A 20,532-nucleotide genomic window follows, 5' to 3' on the forward strand; every position below is an offset into this window, starting at 1 on the left:
CTACGCCACGAAATTTTACCACCGCCCAACTATTTCCCGACCTCGTAACCGAGCATCGGGAATCGAAGATTTCGTCGAGGCGGTTTCTTAATTTTGTATGCCCCTCTGAAACGACTGTAATACTCAAGATTCCGGGGTTTATAATAATAATAATATTTTATTTATAAATGGGTTATGAACCTCTTGGTATAATATACAAGTGCACTGAACCCTCGATGAATGCGACACGAGCAACGGCGTCATTCCCACCACTGGAGGTTTCCTACTCTAGAACCAATCAAAGTAGAGTAATTATTACGAATTAAATAAAACGAGTAAATACACGAATACTCCGAAGCAGACTCGAGTGCATCGCACTCATCAAGGGATCACTGTATATAGAACTCTAAAGGACAAACGTAAAGTAGGAAGAAATTCCTAATTATCGAAGAAAATAACAAATGACGGAAAATAAAGCAAGAACAGAGTAAAAACTACGAAAGAACATAAAATTAACTGTGAAAAATAAGAATACACCAGAATCAAAATTACGTGTTCTGTATAGACAGTAATACGGATCGTTTAAATGCAGGGAGAGAGTTACAGAAAAAGTTAACGACATTGCAGAAAGAGTTGGCAATGGCACAAATACGGTGTAAGCTGTTGTGTCTACCATAGAGTGTGAGATGGACTTTTTCGGTTTCCAAACGATGTCACCTAATTGGAGCTTTCAGGGTGAGCTTCGTCCTTACGATGTGGCGGTTTATAGTTAATAGTTAGCATACATTTATGGCCACGTTCCGACTGCTTTGCAAGCTGTAAACCGCGAAGTGTAACTAAGAATCTTAAATAATAGTGATCCCTCAATGAATGCGACACGAGCAACGGCATTATTCCAGGGGGAGTACCCCTGTGGAACCAATTAAAACAGAGTAAACAAAAACTAAGGAGAGTCTCAGCTTCGGGCAAAAAACACGTGTTTGACCGTCTGAAAACCTTTTCGATTTGCCACGAATGCTCCAAAGTGGACGCAAATATGTCGGACTCATCGAGACATTACTCTAATTAGGATTCTGTAGGAAACAGTAGGTGTTAAAAGAATAAATTTTACTAAATTTTGAAAATAAATTTCTCTAGAATCATTATCGATCAATTTCTATATCGAGTTTTCGTAAAATGAGGGGCTAGACTTCACTGTACTTTACTTATCGCAGTGATATATGCTGTTACATGAGCAAAGGTCTCCAAACGCTTTATTTTCAAGATTCAGCAGTCGGAAATCTTTATCTCTTATGAAAGGTAATTTCTTTATAATAGTGTTTTATCATATTTTTATTGCCTTGTGCAGCTTATCTATCGATGACCAGCTGATCGTGTAGAAGAAAAGTATTCTAAAATCTTGCCAAATTATTCGAATCAACGAAGAGGTATTTAAATGATGTATTTTTATTACATGAATGTTACATTCGTTTTACTTACTTTACAAACACTCTGTATGTAGAAATATAAAATAAACTTGCATCGATAACTAGACCCGTTTAAAAGACAAGATACTGAATTCGAACAAATTTTTCAAGACGCTTCGTGCAACTTTCTTTCTGAATTTGTTTGGAGCGAACGCCATAGGACTTCGAGGAGACTGAATTTCGGTCATGGTAGAAAAATATCCCGACAGTGAATTTTCGGGAACTTGGCGTCCCATGAAGGACTCAATCGATTGGTCCCTGTCGCAAAGAAGTTCGCAAGTTGAGGCCGTCAACAGCAGCAGAAATTCTTCTGGTTTTCGTCGAGTCATTCCTTGGAAAAGTTTCACGGCGAGGAAGCTCGCAAAGCCAATTTAAGCCGTAACGAGGAATTCAAAAGTCGAATTTAAGATCGCCACTCGTGACCATACGTTCTCCTTTATGGGGACGAATTTGCTGAGTTTGTGAATGGTTCTCAAATGTTTGAAGTCGCCTCGGAGATGGCCGACTCCGATTACATTCTGTCAGATTCGGTTCCGTTTGGTTATTTGTTTGTTAAAAAATAAGGAAAAAGTATTGGTATCGAGAACGTTGTCTCTGTTGATCTAAACGACCTATGGAAAAAAAAACATTAATACCAAATAGAAACTAAATCATGAAAAATTCTACGTTTCCCTTTTGACTAAACATTGACATCTGTCTCTTATTTGACTCCATTCTAGTCTGTTTCGATGGCTTAAGAAGAAAAGAATTGTTTGTATATCTTGTCTGCTCATAGACAATGTTTCACTGATTGAACAATAGACCCTTCCACTTGGTACGACAGACGCTTACTTATACTACTTGTCCACTCAAGCATTCAGACACTGAAATTTTATCCAATCAAACATTTTCTAGTTCTGGGGTTATCCCTATTATTTGTCCAACAATACACTACTTTATTCTGATACGCCAACCATCCACCTGTATTTACAAGTTTGTATTACTTAACTGACTACACATCAATCTGTACCGCTGGGCCCAATTTAACACATGATAGTACAATATACAGGGTGTTAATGAAAGTGCCGGAAAAGTTTAAATATTGGATTCTACATGCAAAACTAAGATAGAAATCAAGAATAACGGCATCGCGTGCGAGGCTTCGTTTCCAAGTTGTTAATTGTTTCATTCATTTCATTTCACTTCATTCATAAATTTAACTAGGTCATTGATCGATCCCGTGTATCAGCTGTAATTCGACTGTTGTAAATAGTATAACCCATCGGAGCCTCGAATGCAACTTCATCGCTCTTGATCTTCGTGTGAAAGTGTCCCACATTTTTATTAACACCCTGTATATCTAATCAACTGTCAGCTGTCAGTACTCTTTCCTGTGAACATCAATTCACTCGATTATTTCACAAACTGCATTGACTTAAATCCCATGAAACATACATCTCCACTATTTGCCTATCACCCACTGATGCCTACTACTTGCCTGACAAAATGTGAAAACAATTACTTGTCTGATAAATGATAAACAGTTACCACTTGCACGACGAAACCTGAAGCTGGTTGCCTAATCAAATCCAAGTTCCTAAAATAGTATAGGGGGTCGAAATAGGCGATCTAGCTATCTATCATTTGTAGGAGGTACAACAATGAAACCTCCATTTGTACAGGCTAGGCCTGTGGGAGAAGACAAGAGTGAGCTGGTACTCACCTTAGGAGACGAAGGATGTGTGATTCCCCAACGTTCAAAGTCCACTAGCTTACAAACTAGGTAGTTATGGACCGTCCTAATGACTCTCCGAATCCTAGCGCGAGTACACTCGTGCCCTCCATGTGACTCTCGGGCCTGAAAAAGATCGAACAAGTGGAAAGCCGGGATAAACAGATACCCCAGGTAACGCCACCCCTAGACTCCACCATAAGTCTTTGCGTAGGCTAGGCCAGGCGGTTTAACAGCTAGTCTGCTGGCCTCGGAGGGAATACCAAAATCCACCTCTCCAGGGAGGAATGTGCCAATATCGCTATCACTAATCAAATACAAGTCCAAATTACTTATCCGACCCTCCCAGAACATCCAGTCGTATTTAAAATACCGTCCCAGATAAAAACTAACCAGCAAAGGGACTGCCCCTTCGTTTTTCGTGAAGATAACACAGTGCTCTGTACAACGGGAGGCGGTATAAGAGGAGGAACACACGGTACGCGTCTCGCAGACCGTTATCAGTCCCTGTTAAAGATACGAACGGTCCCCGGTATCTTTCAAACAGCGATAATTAACGTGGGGATAAGCAACGCGGTCCGTGACTCGAAATGTAAACGGGGTGATGAATGGATACGACGACCCCTATCCTCACGACCAATTAACTGTCTCATTCAGAGTATCTCGTAGATCTAGCCTGGGTAGACACACGAGGACGGTGTCCCGAAGTGCCGGCGACGAATGTGACAGAGACGACAGAAGGACGGAGACGACGAGTAGAGGCTGGCGCTTGGCCGGTCGAAGACCGCCGAGCTGAAAAGGGACGCCGGAAACGAAAAAAAAAAAGGAAACGAAATTGCGAGTCTGACTGGGGGAGGAAAAGAGGGGAGCACGCCAAGAGCGAGCGGCACGGACGATTAGATGAAGATGGCCGGTCCGAGATATCAAAAAGGGGAGCAGAGATAAGGTTCACAGGGAACGAGTAAGGACACAGAGGAAAAGACGGTGGAAAGAGAGAAATTCGCGGAGATAGAAGAAATAAGAAGCAAATAGAAGGGTAGCTGGGTAAAAAGAAAAAAGAGAAGAATGACAGATACAGAAGGGGAGCAAACGCAGGAATGGTAGTGAATCGGACCCCACGATGGTGAAAAAGGTAGCAAGAGTTGGACTTGGGGTAGGGACACGAAATCTTGCTGAATGCCAGGTCACTCGTTTAAATAATTGAACGCGTAATTACCGCCGGCTGGAACACATTCTAATGAACGGTGCCTTTTACACGCTCCCCTCTTCGCTCGTCAGTCGTGCAGCGTCCCATTCCTGGAGGAAGCTCTTGAAGAGTGTCGGAGTCGTCGACCAGGCTATCCCGGTCCCCCGACTTCCGAGACGTTTGGTAAAGCGAGACCAGGCAAAAGTTTTTCATTTGAACTGGCGAACGAAATAGATTAGCTGGTAACAAGGCGGTCCTTTCCGTCTTCTCGTCCTGATCCATCGAGACCCTTTGACCTATGGTCAACGAAAGGACACAATTTGTCCGCCTTGAAAGTTCCTCGTCTTCGTACACAGTTGCTCGAATATCCTCCAAGTGCTGGCAAACGACTCGGGATTATCGGAACGCCGTTCCGAATCGTTTGTTAACGAGACCCCCGGACGAGTATCATCTAATGAGGTTTAATTAACGTTGCTTTTCATAGATCCGCGGCCGCGATCGCGCCTGTGTTCCCGTGCCGGTACTTCCAGACCCTGGACCCCACTTTTTCGCCACGGTAATTACACTTCAGGAGAGGAGAGTTGCCGTTTATTAGTCGGAACTTGTTAGCGAGGTAAAGCGGACGGGTCTACGAAGCCGGGCGATATTTAAAGGCTGTTTGGAACTTGGGCGACGTTTCACGAGGTGCATTTAGTGGAAATACGATTGGAACTTGCTCATTGATTACGGTTAACGAGTGATCGTCCTTAGACCGTGATATTGTTAACTTATTACACGCGTTTTTATTCATCAGAGAAGTAAATCAAACGGCCACTTAATTTATTCGAATTAAATTTCGTTCTTCCTGGACCATGTTTTAAAAGCAGTTTCTAGAGAACAATAAAGTTAATTCCTTCAGACTCCATATACAGTGCCGGACAAAAACCATTTCCTGCATTATTTGAATTAAGGATACTGCTGACATCACATTAAATAATCAATGCCTGCGGGAAGACGAAGTAAGGTCTTTTTCAATCTGTTTCTTCGGAAAATCAATTTTTTGGATGTGCATAATTATACACATTCTGCTTTTTTTGTACAAATGAAAAAGAAAAGATTTAAAAAATAGTGATCAAGTAGAAGTTTAACTTCTTGATGATGAATGATATGTTGTCAAGGTTATCATTCTGAAGAACTCTTTTCTACACATGCTCGGCCTTAGTATTCGAGATATTCACCAAAAACTTTTGTCAAACTTAAATTTATGACTGGTAGTATGTGTCGTACTCTGCTTCTTACAACAGATACAGAGTATACACTTTGAAAGTATGGGATTCATTCATATTTATTTCTCTCAGTTTAGAATCTATCACTATGGGGTGACAAGACTTTGAACATACACTAAAATAATAAATAATTCGATTATGACGTTTATTTTGCTTCTACAATTCATTTTCTGTGAGCTTTCACCTCAACCAGTTACGTGCGAAATTTTCAGCTCAAGGTCATTTCAAGGTCATAGTGTAATACATTGTTGGAAACGTTTTGATCTCCTCTTTGTAATGGAGAACAAAAAAATAGTGCATTCCATTTAAAAAAAGAAGATATGACCTTGAGATAACCTTCAATCTCATAGCCGAATTGCCCTCCTAAAATACACTAACTTCCTCCCGCATCATTTTTTTGTACCGTGACAAATAAGAAAATAATTAAGGGTCGCAGAGTTAAGTGGGATACCCTGTATACCATGACAATCGAAAAAAAATGATCAAAGCGAATGAAAACTAAATACCTTTATATTGGTATCGATACTACTATGTGTATATTAAATAAAAATAGTAATTATGTATAACATGTGAATACTGTTAATAAACACTAATGGTTAATGGTGGAATTTATTGTTAGAAAGAAATATATACAGCTTTTATGAATCTCTGGATATCGGTGACAGAAAAGACACGTCGTAAACGCGTTATGTCCGATATTTAAATTACGCCGCCGAAATGAGACAGCGTAACAGCGTGACGACCGACCTGATAGTACTATTAAGAGCAATATCGTATCTACCTGTCGGATCTGAAAATAAATGGAGCGGCGACGGAACTGCTCGAGTTGAAAATGAATTTCCGGACGCGGCGCTAATCTTATCTCCGCTGGAGAATTCACCCCGACGAACGTCCTCCTTTCTTTCCCTCCTAAAAATGAGTAAATCTAGAGACCGCTGTCAAAAAGAACATTAGTATATTAAAACGTATTCCCCTTAATAATTTAATGTCTTTGATATTTTAGTAAATCTGATCGCCTAATAAATGGAACTCTGAGAAATTGTCTCCTCGAATACACTTCTGTGGTATCCTTAAGAGAAAGATAAAATAAGTGTGTACATAATAGTGTAACATTGTGATACATAGTGTAAACATTGCATACACTTTTGGAATTATAACGAAATACACATTAGCTTTGCTATTATGTGTAATTGAAACTATGCAATTAAAATGACTTTAGAAGATTAAAATGAATTACAGCAACTAGATTGGACCATTTGTGTATCTCTATAAAGAAATATATTTACAGATTTTTCGTTAGTTACATTGATTTTAGGAGCGGAAATAAAATGTGCGAGAACAGTGAAACAGGTAATTAATTTGTTTGTCGTTTCACGTCGTCGAGATATAGAAATACGTGGTGCGTGATCATTATTTTTCGTGCTATTTCAAGTGAATTTCATTTTACACCTTGTAAGTACCATAATTTTAAATGATACTAGTATAAAGTATACTATCTTAGCTACAATTTCACATTCATACTTTCCCATTTGCACTTAAATATAACAATGAAAATATATTTTTCTGGTACAACCTACAAGTTGCCTAATATTGGACCATCGCTAGTTGCCTAAATTGGACTGGTGTATTCTAAGATACAATCTATATCCTATATAAAAATAGTTCAATAATAGTTCAAGTTATACTAACAAAGTTTTTTCCTGTTAAATTTCTTTTTCATTCAGATTCAAAATGGCGACAACACGGAAATATGGAAAATGTGAAACCCACTAAAGAACGTACTAATGCACCACGTGCACGGTACGATACTTTTTTCTTACTGTTTCTACTTTTTTCAATGTCCTGAACAGTGTTTTTTAAATTGTAGTTTTAATTTTATTAGTTTTTAGGAGCCGTCCAGTGTAGGAAACCGGTGGTCCAAATTAGGAAACCAGTTGCCTGGAATGGACCGAAGTCATTAGTTTAGTTTTTTAAAGATATTACTCTTACCACACATTTCTTCAAAACGACCAATACACCATACAATTGCTACGTATAATGATTGTCTTTTTCCGTTTCTCTTTGCATCCTGCGATGTTCTATGCGTGTGTAAGAGAGAAAAATAAAAAAGTGGTCCAAAATAGGCAACTCTCCCCTACGTAAAGTACACAGGTGTGAATGCTGACCAACCATTAATTTTCTACCAACCTAATATTACACCTTTAACGAATATGTCGCCTAACAGAATTAATAAGTCTATTGTTTGTAACTACATTTAGAGTAAAATGTGCTTGATGATATAATAACCTAAGACAGAATGGCTATTGTTTCATATTTTCCCGATTTCTGGAAATTCTGTACTTTATTTGCTCCCTATAAAAAAAATAAATATATATATATTGTAAACTATTCAAAATTCGTCAATAATTTTCTATTTCTCAATGTATTTTATATAGTCACATATGAATTTTTGTCATAATACAGTATAGCATAACATAATGTAATGTAAAATATATAATAAATTGAATGTCAACATAAATTCCCACGCAAGCACCTTAATAGTTTCAGTAATTGTAAAATAACAGATGAAAATTCCGTCATTTTAGGGGGTTTGGTGATTCTAGTGTTAATAAAACTAGGAAACAAATAGGGATCACAAAAGAAAGATACGAGTAATCGTCTAATTCTCCAAATTTTTTGGATTCACTATCATTTGCCTAATGCGTATAAATATTGGACTTCGGTTAAATTGCATTATTCTTACCACATGAAATTTGTTTTCATGCATTCCATTTTTAACAAATACATTAATCCAATATTCTACAGCTCAATTAATGATCAGACTCGAATCTTACAAAACTGTGACATGCGGCGGTTTTCTTTACAGCCAGAAATATACAGAGTGTCCCAAAATACCTTCGACTCCCAGAAATGGAAGACTTGTGAGGTGATTTCAAACAAGTTTTTCCTTGACAAAAATGTTATCTGAGGCTTTGTTAAGGAGATATTAACAAAAAACCCGAACCAATCAGAGCGCGAGTCTGCCGATCGAGTTCCCGCGGTTGCGCGCTGCGATTGGTAGCCAACGTTACCGCGGAGACTCGACTGGCAGACTCGCGCTCTGATGGGCCAAGGTTTTTCGTTAATATCTCGTTAACAAAGCCTCGGATAACATTTTCGCTAAGGAAAAAATTGTTTCAAATCATCCCAGGAACCCCTCATTTCCGGGAATCGAAGCTATTATGGGACACCCTGTATTGTCCAAAAATGTTTACATAACGCAGTATAACTTTGAAATCGTCGAACAGGGAAGTTTTCTAATGCTACTTTAAACCCGTCTGCGAGGGACATCCAACGAAACGAGGGGAACGCAGACTTCCGTGAACGCGATTCCAATTCTTCGATGGGTTCCGAGGCAAAGCAGAAACTTCGGGCCATTACATCCTCGATTTACCCCGGAATCAGGGGGTGAGGTGGAGGGATGGGAAGGAGTTGGAAGGGAAGGGCGTAATGGCAGGCGCGCCGTGGCATCTTCCGTTCGAGGCGTTTCGTCGATTTTTACCGTGAGAATTTCCCGCGTCGAATCGGGACCGGATGTCACGTCGAGCCGCGTGATTTATAACTTCTGCGTCGGGCCTTTACCGGCGCTCGAGAGTGTTGGTAAACAACGTCGAAGTCCATGAAAAATCTCCGCCACGAAGGGGGAGCTTTATGTAAATACCGCGAGGCAGAGCTGAATCCGACCAACCGTCGTACCCGTTCGCTGTCCTCGGGATTCCATTTTATCGTTAAACAAATACTGGCCGCCTGATCTGCGCCCGAGGATGTTGTTCCTCCCACTGATTTATCAGTGTCCAGAGATTAATCAGTTTTTGACGCGTCCATGTCTCTTCTTCTGTGACCCATTCATTTTCCGTGGAATTTTATTATTTAGAGTGGGCCAAAAAAGTATTCGTGCACCCTTTAAAACAGAACAACTCTTTCAAAATTAGACCAAGTGACTTGAGTTTCTTTGTGAAGTTAGAAGGATTAGTTTACTAAATGATGTGTTAAACAATTTTTGAAAAATTTGCAACTTTTCAGAATGTCGAAGGAAATAGTAAATGTCGTTTTTTACAACTGTTTTGTCTGAGACTGTAATGAAAATTTAATAAATAATGTAAGATTTAAGAATCTTTAGATATACTACAGTTTCAGGTCAGAAGTTGCGAAAAACTGCGATTTTCAACATTTTTAACCGTTTGTATCTCATAACAACGTTAACCAATTTCGATGAAATTTTCAGCATGCATACAACTGACATAAATCTAAGCAATGTATTTGTTAAATTTTCATTACAATGTCATATAAAAAAAGTCGCAAAAAGCAACCGTTACCATTTTCTTCGCGATTCCGACCAATTGCAACTTTCTCAACATTTTGTTAACACATCATTTACTACACTAATCCTTCTAAGTTCACAAAGAAACTCAAGTCGCTTGGTCCAATTTTGAAAGATTTGGTCTCTTTTAAAGGGTGTACGAATACTTTTTTTATCCACTGTATGTGCTTGACGTGAGGATAACGCCTGGACAATAATCGTGTAGAACAAGCCAGACGATAATCGAGAATAGTCTGTATTGTTCCTAGTGTCATTGAAAATGTGTGTGAGATCGTGCGTTGTCGTGATGGAAGGTAGCTCCTTTTCTAGATATAAATGACAGTCGTTTCTCTTCTATTGTTGTTTTTAAGAGATTCAGTTGTGAACAGTATTTTGTCGGTATTAATCGTATAATGGTGCGGTAAAAAGTTCATAATAGAATATTCCTTTAACGTTTCTGGAACATCCGAAATTTCAGTCTTGAGAACATTCATAGAACTGTCGGGACGGACATTTCTAGAACATCTTACATAAGTCTTATGAACATCCTAAGGATGTCCTAAATGGATGTAAGACATTCGAATATAAACTGGACATGAAACGGACGTCCTTTGGATGCTATTTGAGTACATGAGTTGTTCTAATATTGGACCTGTCCGTCCCTAAAATATTTTCAACGATTACAATTTACCAGTTCGGGATTTTCTTTGTTGATTTCAGTGCTGACGGTGCCCGGATACGACGTAACGGTGAATAGATCATCGGTGGAGGAGGGGTGCAACGCGGTTTTGTCTTGCACCGCCCAGGAAGATGTCAAAGAACACTTAACAGTCACTTCCTGGTTCCGCGATGACGCCATTCTCTTGCCAGGAAGCACGGATACGGGTAAGTTCACACTTATTTTCTAAATCAGAGTCTTTGGACAGGATAGAGCGAATTTATAACATTTTCTTCGGTGATTGCAAAAACGTTTTATTGCAAAATTTGTATCTAAAATTTCAGCGAGCAATAATACAATGTTTTATCCATGTTATCGTGTTTAATTCAGGTACTTAAACCGGTATGATTTTGATACCGGTATTATGCCATCAAAGCTATACCGAAACCGATATATACCGAACACTGAAGTAAATACAGGAATGTTTTCGATTTCTATAAGGGTAGGGCTTATATAAGGTTATATAGGGCTAAGGTACAACCGAAAATACCGGTATAATACCGTTATTTTACGTTTCGGTAGACGTCCTTGGTTTAATTTCGTTGGTTGTTTTATTAATTTACGTCACGTTACTTTATAACGCAAATATTGCCGTTTCTTGACCGCACATGTACTCGACGCCAAATAAGACCATAACTGCGAAATGACGATTTCAGTTTTGTTTGCGCAATTTCCTCTCGGTTACCTTGGTTACCAACGTCTTAAACAATTGAGCATCACTATGCCTCGTGTAGCATCATAGGGTAGATCGAGGCGAATCGGATAATTTTCTGTTTGATAGTAAAAAAAGAATAGTTAATGTTTAGAAAGCCAATTAGGTATTATAAGTTCGTAATTAGTACACATTTAACTTAAACATTAATAATAGAAAGACGAAGAAAAACTAAAAAATCTTTCTTTTGCAAACAAAAAATGAAAAAGCGAGAAATATCCGATTCATCCCAAAAATTATGACGAATCGGATAATCCAGAAATTTCTGAAAAAACTAAAATTTTCATAAAAAAATTTCTTTATATTAATTTTAAAAAATATACTTTAATGATAATGGGGTCAAATGACTCTACTTGGCACATAAGACGCAAGTACAGTCTCCTTTAACACCATCTGTATCGGCACAATTCTCGTAACATCACTCTTCGCAGACATTGCACTGTATCCAATCTTCTTTCATTTTTTCTGGACACCATGAACCTTGATTGGTCTTTTTAATGTACTTACCAACTATCTTTATATAAATAATTATCGCATTTATAATCATAAAAATATTCAAACGAAGAAAAAGAGTGATCCGATTCATAAGGACTTTAAATTGAATAGGATACGTAGACGAATTATGATATAATCTCTAAAATATATGAAACACCAAATTTGGATACCATACAAACGAATAATAATAAACACATTTGAATTTTCAAGCTTACTTTTTTATTTTAAATACGAAATTGCAGATTACGCATCTTAAATTCGTACTAAAATTATAATATAACGTTCGCACGCGTTCGTCTCAATGGCAACTTGTGCCAGCACTAAACAAGTACATAAAACAATTGATGGATTATTGAATTGAATGTGGGGAACAAGGATGATGCAATATGAACAATCGAAATGTTTGTTTCCATGAGAATATAAAAAATATCGACTGAATTCTTATTTTGATCCGATTCGTCCTATGATCCGATTAACCTCGCTACCCTATATGGGATGACTAGTGAAGTATAAACATGCCAATTCATAAGTATTCATGTCTTGAGAAAACTTCATTGTGTCACGTAGTGTATGACAAATTTTAACGCCCACGTTACAGAACGCACCAAAAAGGTGGGGAGTCGAGGGTTCGAGAGACCTCTCGTGCTCGTTTCAGATGCACGAAACAGTTATGGTCATATTTGGCGTTGACTGTACATATGAAAGAAGCCTTAAAGGGACCGTCCACAGAAGGGTTGTATTCTGCAAAATATTTCATAAAGTCAAGAACAACATTCTGTCGTGGAATTCGTAAGAAATGAACCTCTTTGAAGCGCACTTCCAGCGCGTCTGGGGAATACTTGACTCTGACTAGTGGGAGCCTGGAATGCCATATTAATATTGAAATGTTGGCACCTCGGGGCCATCTGCTGCTCGAAATCATTCCAATTTCAAAACTGTATACAGCATTTTTACAGTATATTTTTTCTATTCTAACCCTCGTACTTTTTAATACAGCAGTAAAATTAAATTAATTGTTTCGGGAGCTTGGAAAGTTGATTAAAATATACTAAAAGTTAATAAAAAAATTCCAAAGTCCGATTAATTCGAAAAGTTTTACGAGTTCTACACATTCTAACGGTTTTAAGAGTTCTGTACGTTACAAAAGTTCTAGGATTTCTAACTGTCCTGTGAGTTCTACCCGTAAATCATAAAATTCAGCTTACGTGTTCTCTCTCCAACAAGATTTGAAGGGATAAATTCGGTAGTGGGTATATAGAAAGACGAATCTCGACTGAGCCCCGTTTCTGAATTATGCAACGCCTCCTGACCCTATGAGTTCATTTTCTCACATAGGCCATGCAGGACATTCCACAAAGATCCCTTGTTCAGGGTAAGCAACTCATAAATCAAATTTCAGCTATATACAAAAAAACAATACTGATATTATGTTTGTATGGATCCCCTCGCATGTGCGAATTGTCGGAAACGAAAAAGCTGATACAGCTGCTAAAGAAGCCATGGAAACATTACCCCAAAGTAATCCGATCTCCCATAACGATTTAATCAAAGAGCTTAAGAAAAGAAATAAACATTGCTGGAATTAGAAATGGACTTAATATTAAATATTAAATATTTATAATAACGGATGCCCCAATATTAGTCACAGAAAAGACCAAGTAATCATTACACGATTTAGCATTGGTCATTCAAATATCTCACACCTCTATAAAATCATGAAAAATCCTCCAATTCTTTGTAATACCTTTAATCTAATAGGGAAAACCGGGTCAAAGTGAGCCTTGGGGTAAAATAAGCTTTTTTAATTATTTATTTGAAAATAGCATATATTTACAAATTCTTGTAACATACTGAATATGTAGAATATAACGATGACAATTATGCACATTCAGGTACTAAGCCTGAACGAAGTCGTATTTTAAACTTTTACAAGTCTACAAATTTTCAGTAATTAAAGTGCAATCGGGAATTAGAGCAACAGATTAACGGACAATTCTATGCTTCGTCATGAGCATGGAAATTCTAACGAATCATTTATGGCATGAAGCACGAATTAATTTTCTTCTCTACGGTGTAATAATTACGTGAATTCTCATCAAGAACGGGGCAATTCAAGGAAACCGTGTGAATGGTATCGTCAGTAGCACGGTAGCATATATAACCTCGAAGCGGTGCTGACCCATATCTGCTTAGCGCCATGATACATTTTGTTGCAATGATAATCGTAAACAAGTCACGTGCACGCGCCGAAAGCAATATTGATGGAGGCAGCTACGAACATGTGGATGCTGATTAAACTACTCCCGGTGATGATAATTAGATCGCTCGGATACCGTGTCTGAAATTCGTTCTTTCGTATTTGCAGCGTGAAAATAAGCTTCCGCGAAAATCCAATGGCGGTCTGTTTATTTCTGCTGCAAACCTGATGCTTTCAGTAGCCAAATACGTAAACACTATGAAGAAACAAATTATTTAGGTACATATTTACTTATCACGAATGGTAAAACCTTTTTATTACCCACATAACATGTGACGCCTAATGACGCCTTAAAGACGGCTTAAAGGCGCCTTAGACCTAAAATAGCCGTAAAAAGGGCGTCTTAAAGGCGTCATGTGCTATCTGTATAGAGTAAAAACGATAATACTTGTGTATTATAAAGGGCAGAGAAAGAAAAAATATAACAGTAATAATAATGATAGCAAAAGAATAAAAGATTAATGTGCTTTGCAAGCACAAAAAAAGATGCGTGTAATACATGTAAGCACAGACAGGACATTATTCATTTACAGTTTATTTTTAATTTTTATTTTTCACCGCAGTATTAGGTTGCAGTACTTTACACCAGGTGTGTTTATTACTGCGAGCAGGTGACTGCGTAAGCTAACCTATTTTCGACCGCATTTACTCACTTAAAAAATAAAGCTACAGAATTAATGTTATTGAAGAAAAAAACAGAATTACAAAATTTTGAGTTTCCTTTGAAAAGTTTATTATTACTTTTTTTTATTATAAATGTTCATAATGTAATAAGGCTTAATACCCAGATAGCACACGACGCCTTGAAGACAGCTTAAAGACGCCTTAGACTTAAAATAGCCGTGAAATGGGCATCTTCAAGGCGTCATGTGTTATCTGGCTATAATGCTATAAATATCTAGTAAATTAATACTTTCTGTCTTGTACATTATATCACATTCTTCTTACAAATAAAATTAAATAATTTTTCTATTTACAGGATATAAGTATTTATACTATATACTAATATTTTGCAACGCGAATTCACAGTAATATACACCCAGTAATAGGTATTTCGTTGGTAACTGGCACACAGTAGTAATACATGCATATCCGCCGTAATTCCTGCAATGAGATGTGGCTTTAATTTCTTTGATTTCTATTATATCCGTCCATTAGGTACACCATCCTCACTTTTTTATAGAATTAATGCCATTCAACTTTCTTTAAAAACAAGAAGCAGAGACTTTCATTCATTTGAACACTTTATCGAGCACTCTAAAGTTAACCTATCCCAAAAGTCCCCAGTAATACCTACACTTACCCTACCTCGTCTGCATCTTTGACATCGCGACCAAACGAAACCTCGGGCATACGAACTCACTGCGGAACATGCCCGTACGTAAACATCCCCACGTTTCATGCATACTCAGATCCGTTCTGCAGAAAAGAATATCATTCCAAAGAATTCTACGAGCATACAATCTCTTTTCGCGACGACATGGAAAAAAAAATAATAAAAGAGAGCGGTCTACAGTTTTCCAACTGGTAAAGACTTTCATAGTCGTCACTCCCACTCGCGAAAGCCAGACGCAAAATTATGCGGAAGCAGGGTTTTATAGCCGAGTAAGCGGCAAACTTTGATCCTCCCTGGGTGTGGTGGTGGCTCGAAAAAAAGAAACCTGCCGACGAACCCGTCCAAGTGGGAGAGCAAAGAAGCACGGGCGAAAACAGCGCGGAAAAACGCCCGTGTAAGGGCTCGAGGAGGAGATCCGAGAGGATCGTGGAAAGTTTCGTCAATTATCCGGATTCGAACTTGGCAACCGTCGACGGAAACGAGGCTCGTGGCTCGTCGACGCACTCATCGACGACGACAACGACGACGACAACGACATTGCCAATGGAAAACAGCTGGGGTGATTGTACAAAGGCATAAAGCCGTAGAGGAACGCTTGAAAGGGGCCCGAACGCGCTCGCAATACTGCAACCAGTGAGCGGTTCACCGGCGGCAGGACAAGGGGCGGGCCATTATTGAAAGCATAAGGCCACTTCTGCGCGTTGCGACAGCGCACAGAGGAATTAAATGGTATGAGGATCTCAAGGCTATGGTTGATTCGATACCGCCAAGATATCGATACTGTTACTCATTACTAGTATTGCACGAAGGTATCGGTACGTACTCGGTATCGAAACAAAAGTATCGATATCTACTTGTATCGATACTTACTCGGTATCGAAACACAAGTACCGATACTTACTTGGTATCGAAGCAAAAGTATCGATACCTACTTGTATCGATACTTACTCGGTATCGAAACACACGTACCGATACTTACTCGGTATCGAAACAAAAGTATCGATACCCACGTGTATCGAATTATATTTTCCTAACCTTGATACCCAACATAAAAGTTGTTTATATCTTGAATAAAAATTCTTTTTTATGGCATTTCGCATATTCGTATCGTCGTATACCTATAGGATTTGCAAATTTTTAGTCGTTCGTGTACTATGGACTTCAATATAACATCGATGTATAGTATTTGGAAGTTATTTAAAACGACAGTATGAATCATGAATTCATTCCATATTTGGAAATTTTTATTCAATTGTAAATAATTGAAAAACAGTTCCCTAATCACTGTTAAACATTTGAAATTATTAGATTTCACGTAATCGTGTATATTATGAATGCATAAAATTCACAATCAACTTATTAATAGGAACGCGTTGACTTCCAGACTATTGTTCCTATAGAGGGTAAGTGAGGAGGAGGGTGCGACAAAGCAGAGGGCGAGCCCTTGTGTGAGGAGTATTAAGAGTCATTCACTATACAATAGGAAAGTGTGAAACAACACCTGTGAAAGGAAGAACAAAATTATGAAAAGATTTTATGAACTGTAATTTCTAAGTAAAACGAATATTCTTAACACTTGCAATTAGAGGACAGATTATTATTCTTTTAGACTTATGCCGTTTTCGAGTATTTTAGAGGAAGTTAAATAAAACTACATGCAATTTTTTGAAACTTTATTATTTTCTTAAAAGGACATCACTATTAATAAAATGTTCAAATTTGTATATCAACATTGTATATTTATAAGATTATCTAATTTGATGACGTAATAATTATATTTAATAGAAAACTATTTTTGTTTTTAGTTGTTGTTTTTTTAGGTTATTATGTTTTAGTAAATTTATTCATAAATTTTATTTTTATAATAATAAACTTGGATAAAATAAAGTGGGTAAATTATATTAAAATTGGTCTATTTTTATCTAGAATATTTTATTTAATTTTTTTTTAAAGTTATTTATCTTAATCTATTTAATATTATTTATAAGTATTAGGTTAATTTTGAAAAAGGATTGGATTTATTTATGGGCCTAAGTTTAATTAATTTATGTGTTTGAAATAAATTATTTATTTGTAATAATAGTTGACTCGGACTAATTAATTTTATTAAATTATGTAATTTTCATATATTAAAATAAATAATCTAACCTGTAACTACAAAACAGACACTTGCTGATCGATCGTTGCAATGAAACCGACGATATCAATATTTTCAAACCGCTTTGGCATCCTTCTGTCCAAATTGGTCGTTACAAAAATTTCAATTATGTTACAACTTACTCCAGTCTTCCCTAATCGGTCAAAGGGTAAAAAACACGGAAGGCCTACCTACTTATTCAAACGGCAACAAGGTTACACCGATACGTTTCGTCCCCATGCTCCCGCCCCCTATAAAAGAGGATGTATCTCCCATCGCATCCGCGCTCAGAGTGTACGTGCGCTAAGTCAGTGGTACGGATCGTCCTGTACACGCTCAGGCATTCATGTCCCATACATATTTATGCCGGTCGGATGCACGTAACAGGTACGCGTATATACAGGTATACAGGGACCGGTCTGCGTCAGGCAGGATATCATGGAGAACATCACGTCGTGTCGGGGTGTGATACGTTTGTTTCGTAACTAGGCGGGTAACATTGTGCCTGTACACGTCGCATGGAAACACCTGCACGTCGTGGCACCGGCGTGCCACCAGCCTCTTCGTCATCTAGCGCGCCGGTTATCACTATCCTGACCCGAGAGAACCCTTCGAAGCGACGCCGAGGCAACGTACCAGCCCCCTGTCATTAACGCATCACCTCTCAAAGAGGTATCCGAGGAACCGTTCTCCGATCTACGGACCCGAACTTCACCCCCTCCCTACCTGGGATCGATGGTACAACAGGCTTTCTTCGACTGAAAGGACATAGCTGGCTTTGGTGTGTTACAGATAGATCGTGTCGGCGATGCGCAGGCTCCTCCGGTCACTACGAGTATAAGGGATGGGGACTGATGTTCTCGGATGGGTGACAGACTGGAGGAGTGGGACAGGGTTGGTCTGGCAGGTTTATGTTTCTATGGAGTAGGCAGGTCGAAATGGTTGCTGAGAAGAAATTCAATGGGCTTTAAGTTCTATTAAGCTTTGCGGTAGTTAGTTCTGCGGACCATGTTTTTTATGTGATTGTTCTACGCATGTATTAGAATAAGGGTGAACCACGAATCGTGATCAGTAGAGGTTACTCTGTTATTAGCAGTCCGATCGAAAATGTTTTTATCAGGTATAGCATGGTTTCAAGAGAGCTTCAACGTGATTATAGCAAATTTTTTGTGAATTTTTTTTTCCATGATTTTTCAAGGTCACCTTTAATTTTTTGCAAATACATCTATAATTTTTTTACGCCTATCTGTTAGAGGATGTCAAGGCGAATTCGGTAAGTATCATAACATAACATGTGTTACTTTTTTTTTTCATCTAGGTCGGGAAAAGATTAAAGAAACATTCGAACTGTAATATTACAAAGAGTATCGTATGCTATGTCATGGTACACGTTCCGATGTTGAGCTCTTGCCTACTGTTTGTAAACATTTCGTTCTGTACATTGGAACACATGTAATGATATCTACTGATCACGATTCATGGTTCACCCTGTATAGCAACCATGAAATTTCAAAGAAGTAAAAAGTATTGTTCAAGGAAGCAAATATGGTGATACGAACAGGTCTTCTATCTGATGTTATCTTTAGGGCTATTTAATGAATTCGAACATCTGAATCAACGGAACAACAGAGGCTTTCTATTGACCTGAAGACGGTCAATGTTTCAGGAGTTTATCTTCAGCAAGCCATGTAAATGGCGCTACTTCACAAGGGCGAATAATGTTGACATCTCATTCCCAGGTTAACGCTGGGTCTCGGTGTCCTGGCTACCTGAAAATTCCTCTTCTGTACGACGTTCTGCTTCAGTGGCGAGCTTGTACGAGTATCTGCACACATTTGCAAAGCAACTAGCTCTCCCCCCACCCACTCGGTCCCCTCCACCTCCGCCCCTTCGTCCTCTCATTTTCCGTTCCCTTTGCGCGAATAGTTATGATTACGGTATTATTCCTTTTTTCGGTAACATCGTTCAAGCTACTTCGTCTCTTCAATTTGTTCGTCACCGATTACATGCAGATACTTCCCTCCGCAAAAGCTTCGGTTTACAAATCTTTAAGAAGTTTATTAAGTGTAACCAGTTAAGTGTAACCAGTTAACTATCTTTACTACAGTGATCCATATTCAACAGAGCCCCATATACATATAGGCTATAATATACAGGGTGTCTCAACCGATTTCGACATCAAAAAATGTTTCAGCGGAGACTTGAATGGTATCGAGTGGAGCATATTCTGATGTTATTAGTTTTTTCGTGAGTAGACGCGTAAAGGTCATATAAAGGTCAACTTTGTTTTTTTAAATAGAATGAGGTATTTTTTAATACATCAATCGATGCATCTGGACATTCGTTATAAAAAAATACTAACCTATGTATGTCGAAAAGTTAGTAGTTCAGGAGATATTTAAATAATTCTAAAATACCATTACTGTCGTACTTTATTACCATTCCTGTAAATTAGTGTAAATAAACGCTAACGTACGGCTTTAATACGGCAGTAATGGTATTTTAGAATTATTGAAATATCTCCTGAATTACTAACTTTTCGACATACATAGGTTAGTACTCTTTTTAACGAATGTCCAGCTGCATCGATTGATGTATTAAAAAATACCTCATTCCATTTAAAAAAACAAGGTTGACCTTTATATGACCTTTACGCGTCTACTCACGAAAAAACTAATAACATCAGAATATGCTCAACTCGATACCATTCAAGTCTCCGCTGAAACATTTTTTGCTACGAGTAACAATAGCGAGAAAATCAAGATGTCGAAATCGGGTGAGACACCCTGTATATGTTCCTTTAAGGGGAGTAAGTGGTACTATCTTTAGCCAGACAATTAGTACAAATCTGATAACGGCGACAGGTAAAATGGGCAACTCTTAGGGAGACAAGTAGAATACGGATATTTCCTTTGAAACTTTTACCACTTA

General features: G+C 38.1%; 1 protein-coding gene across 1 annotated transcript in view; it reads left to right on the plus strand.

The window, feature by feature from the left end:
* LOC107190826 (Down syndrome cell adhesion molecule-like protein Dscam2) overlaps nucleotides 1–20,532 on the plus strand; it is a 153,849-nt gene that overhangs the window by 99,720 nt on the left and 33,597 nt on the right. The window contains 1 exon segment of the mRNA XM_015579713.1: nucleotides 10,667–10,831. Coding sequence (XP_015435199.1) covers nucleotides 10,667–10,831 — 165 coding nt within the window.

The sequence above is a fragment of the Dufourea novaeangliae genome, unplaced genomic scaffold (assembly GCF_001272555.1).
Source record: "Dufourea novaeangliae isolate 0120121106 unplaced genomic scaffold, ASM127255v1 scaffold11, whole genome shotgun sequence".
Classification (NCBI taxonomy): Eukaryota; Metazoa; Arthropoda; class Insecta; order Hymenoptera; family Halictidae; genus Dufourea; species Dufourea novaeangliae.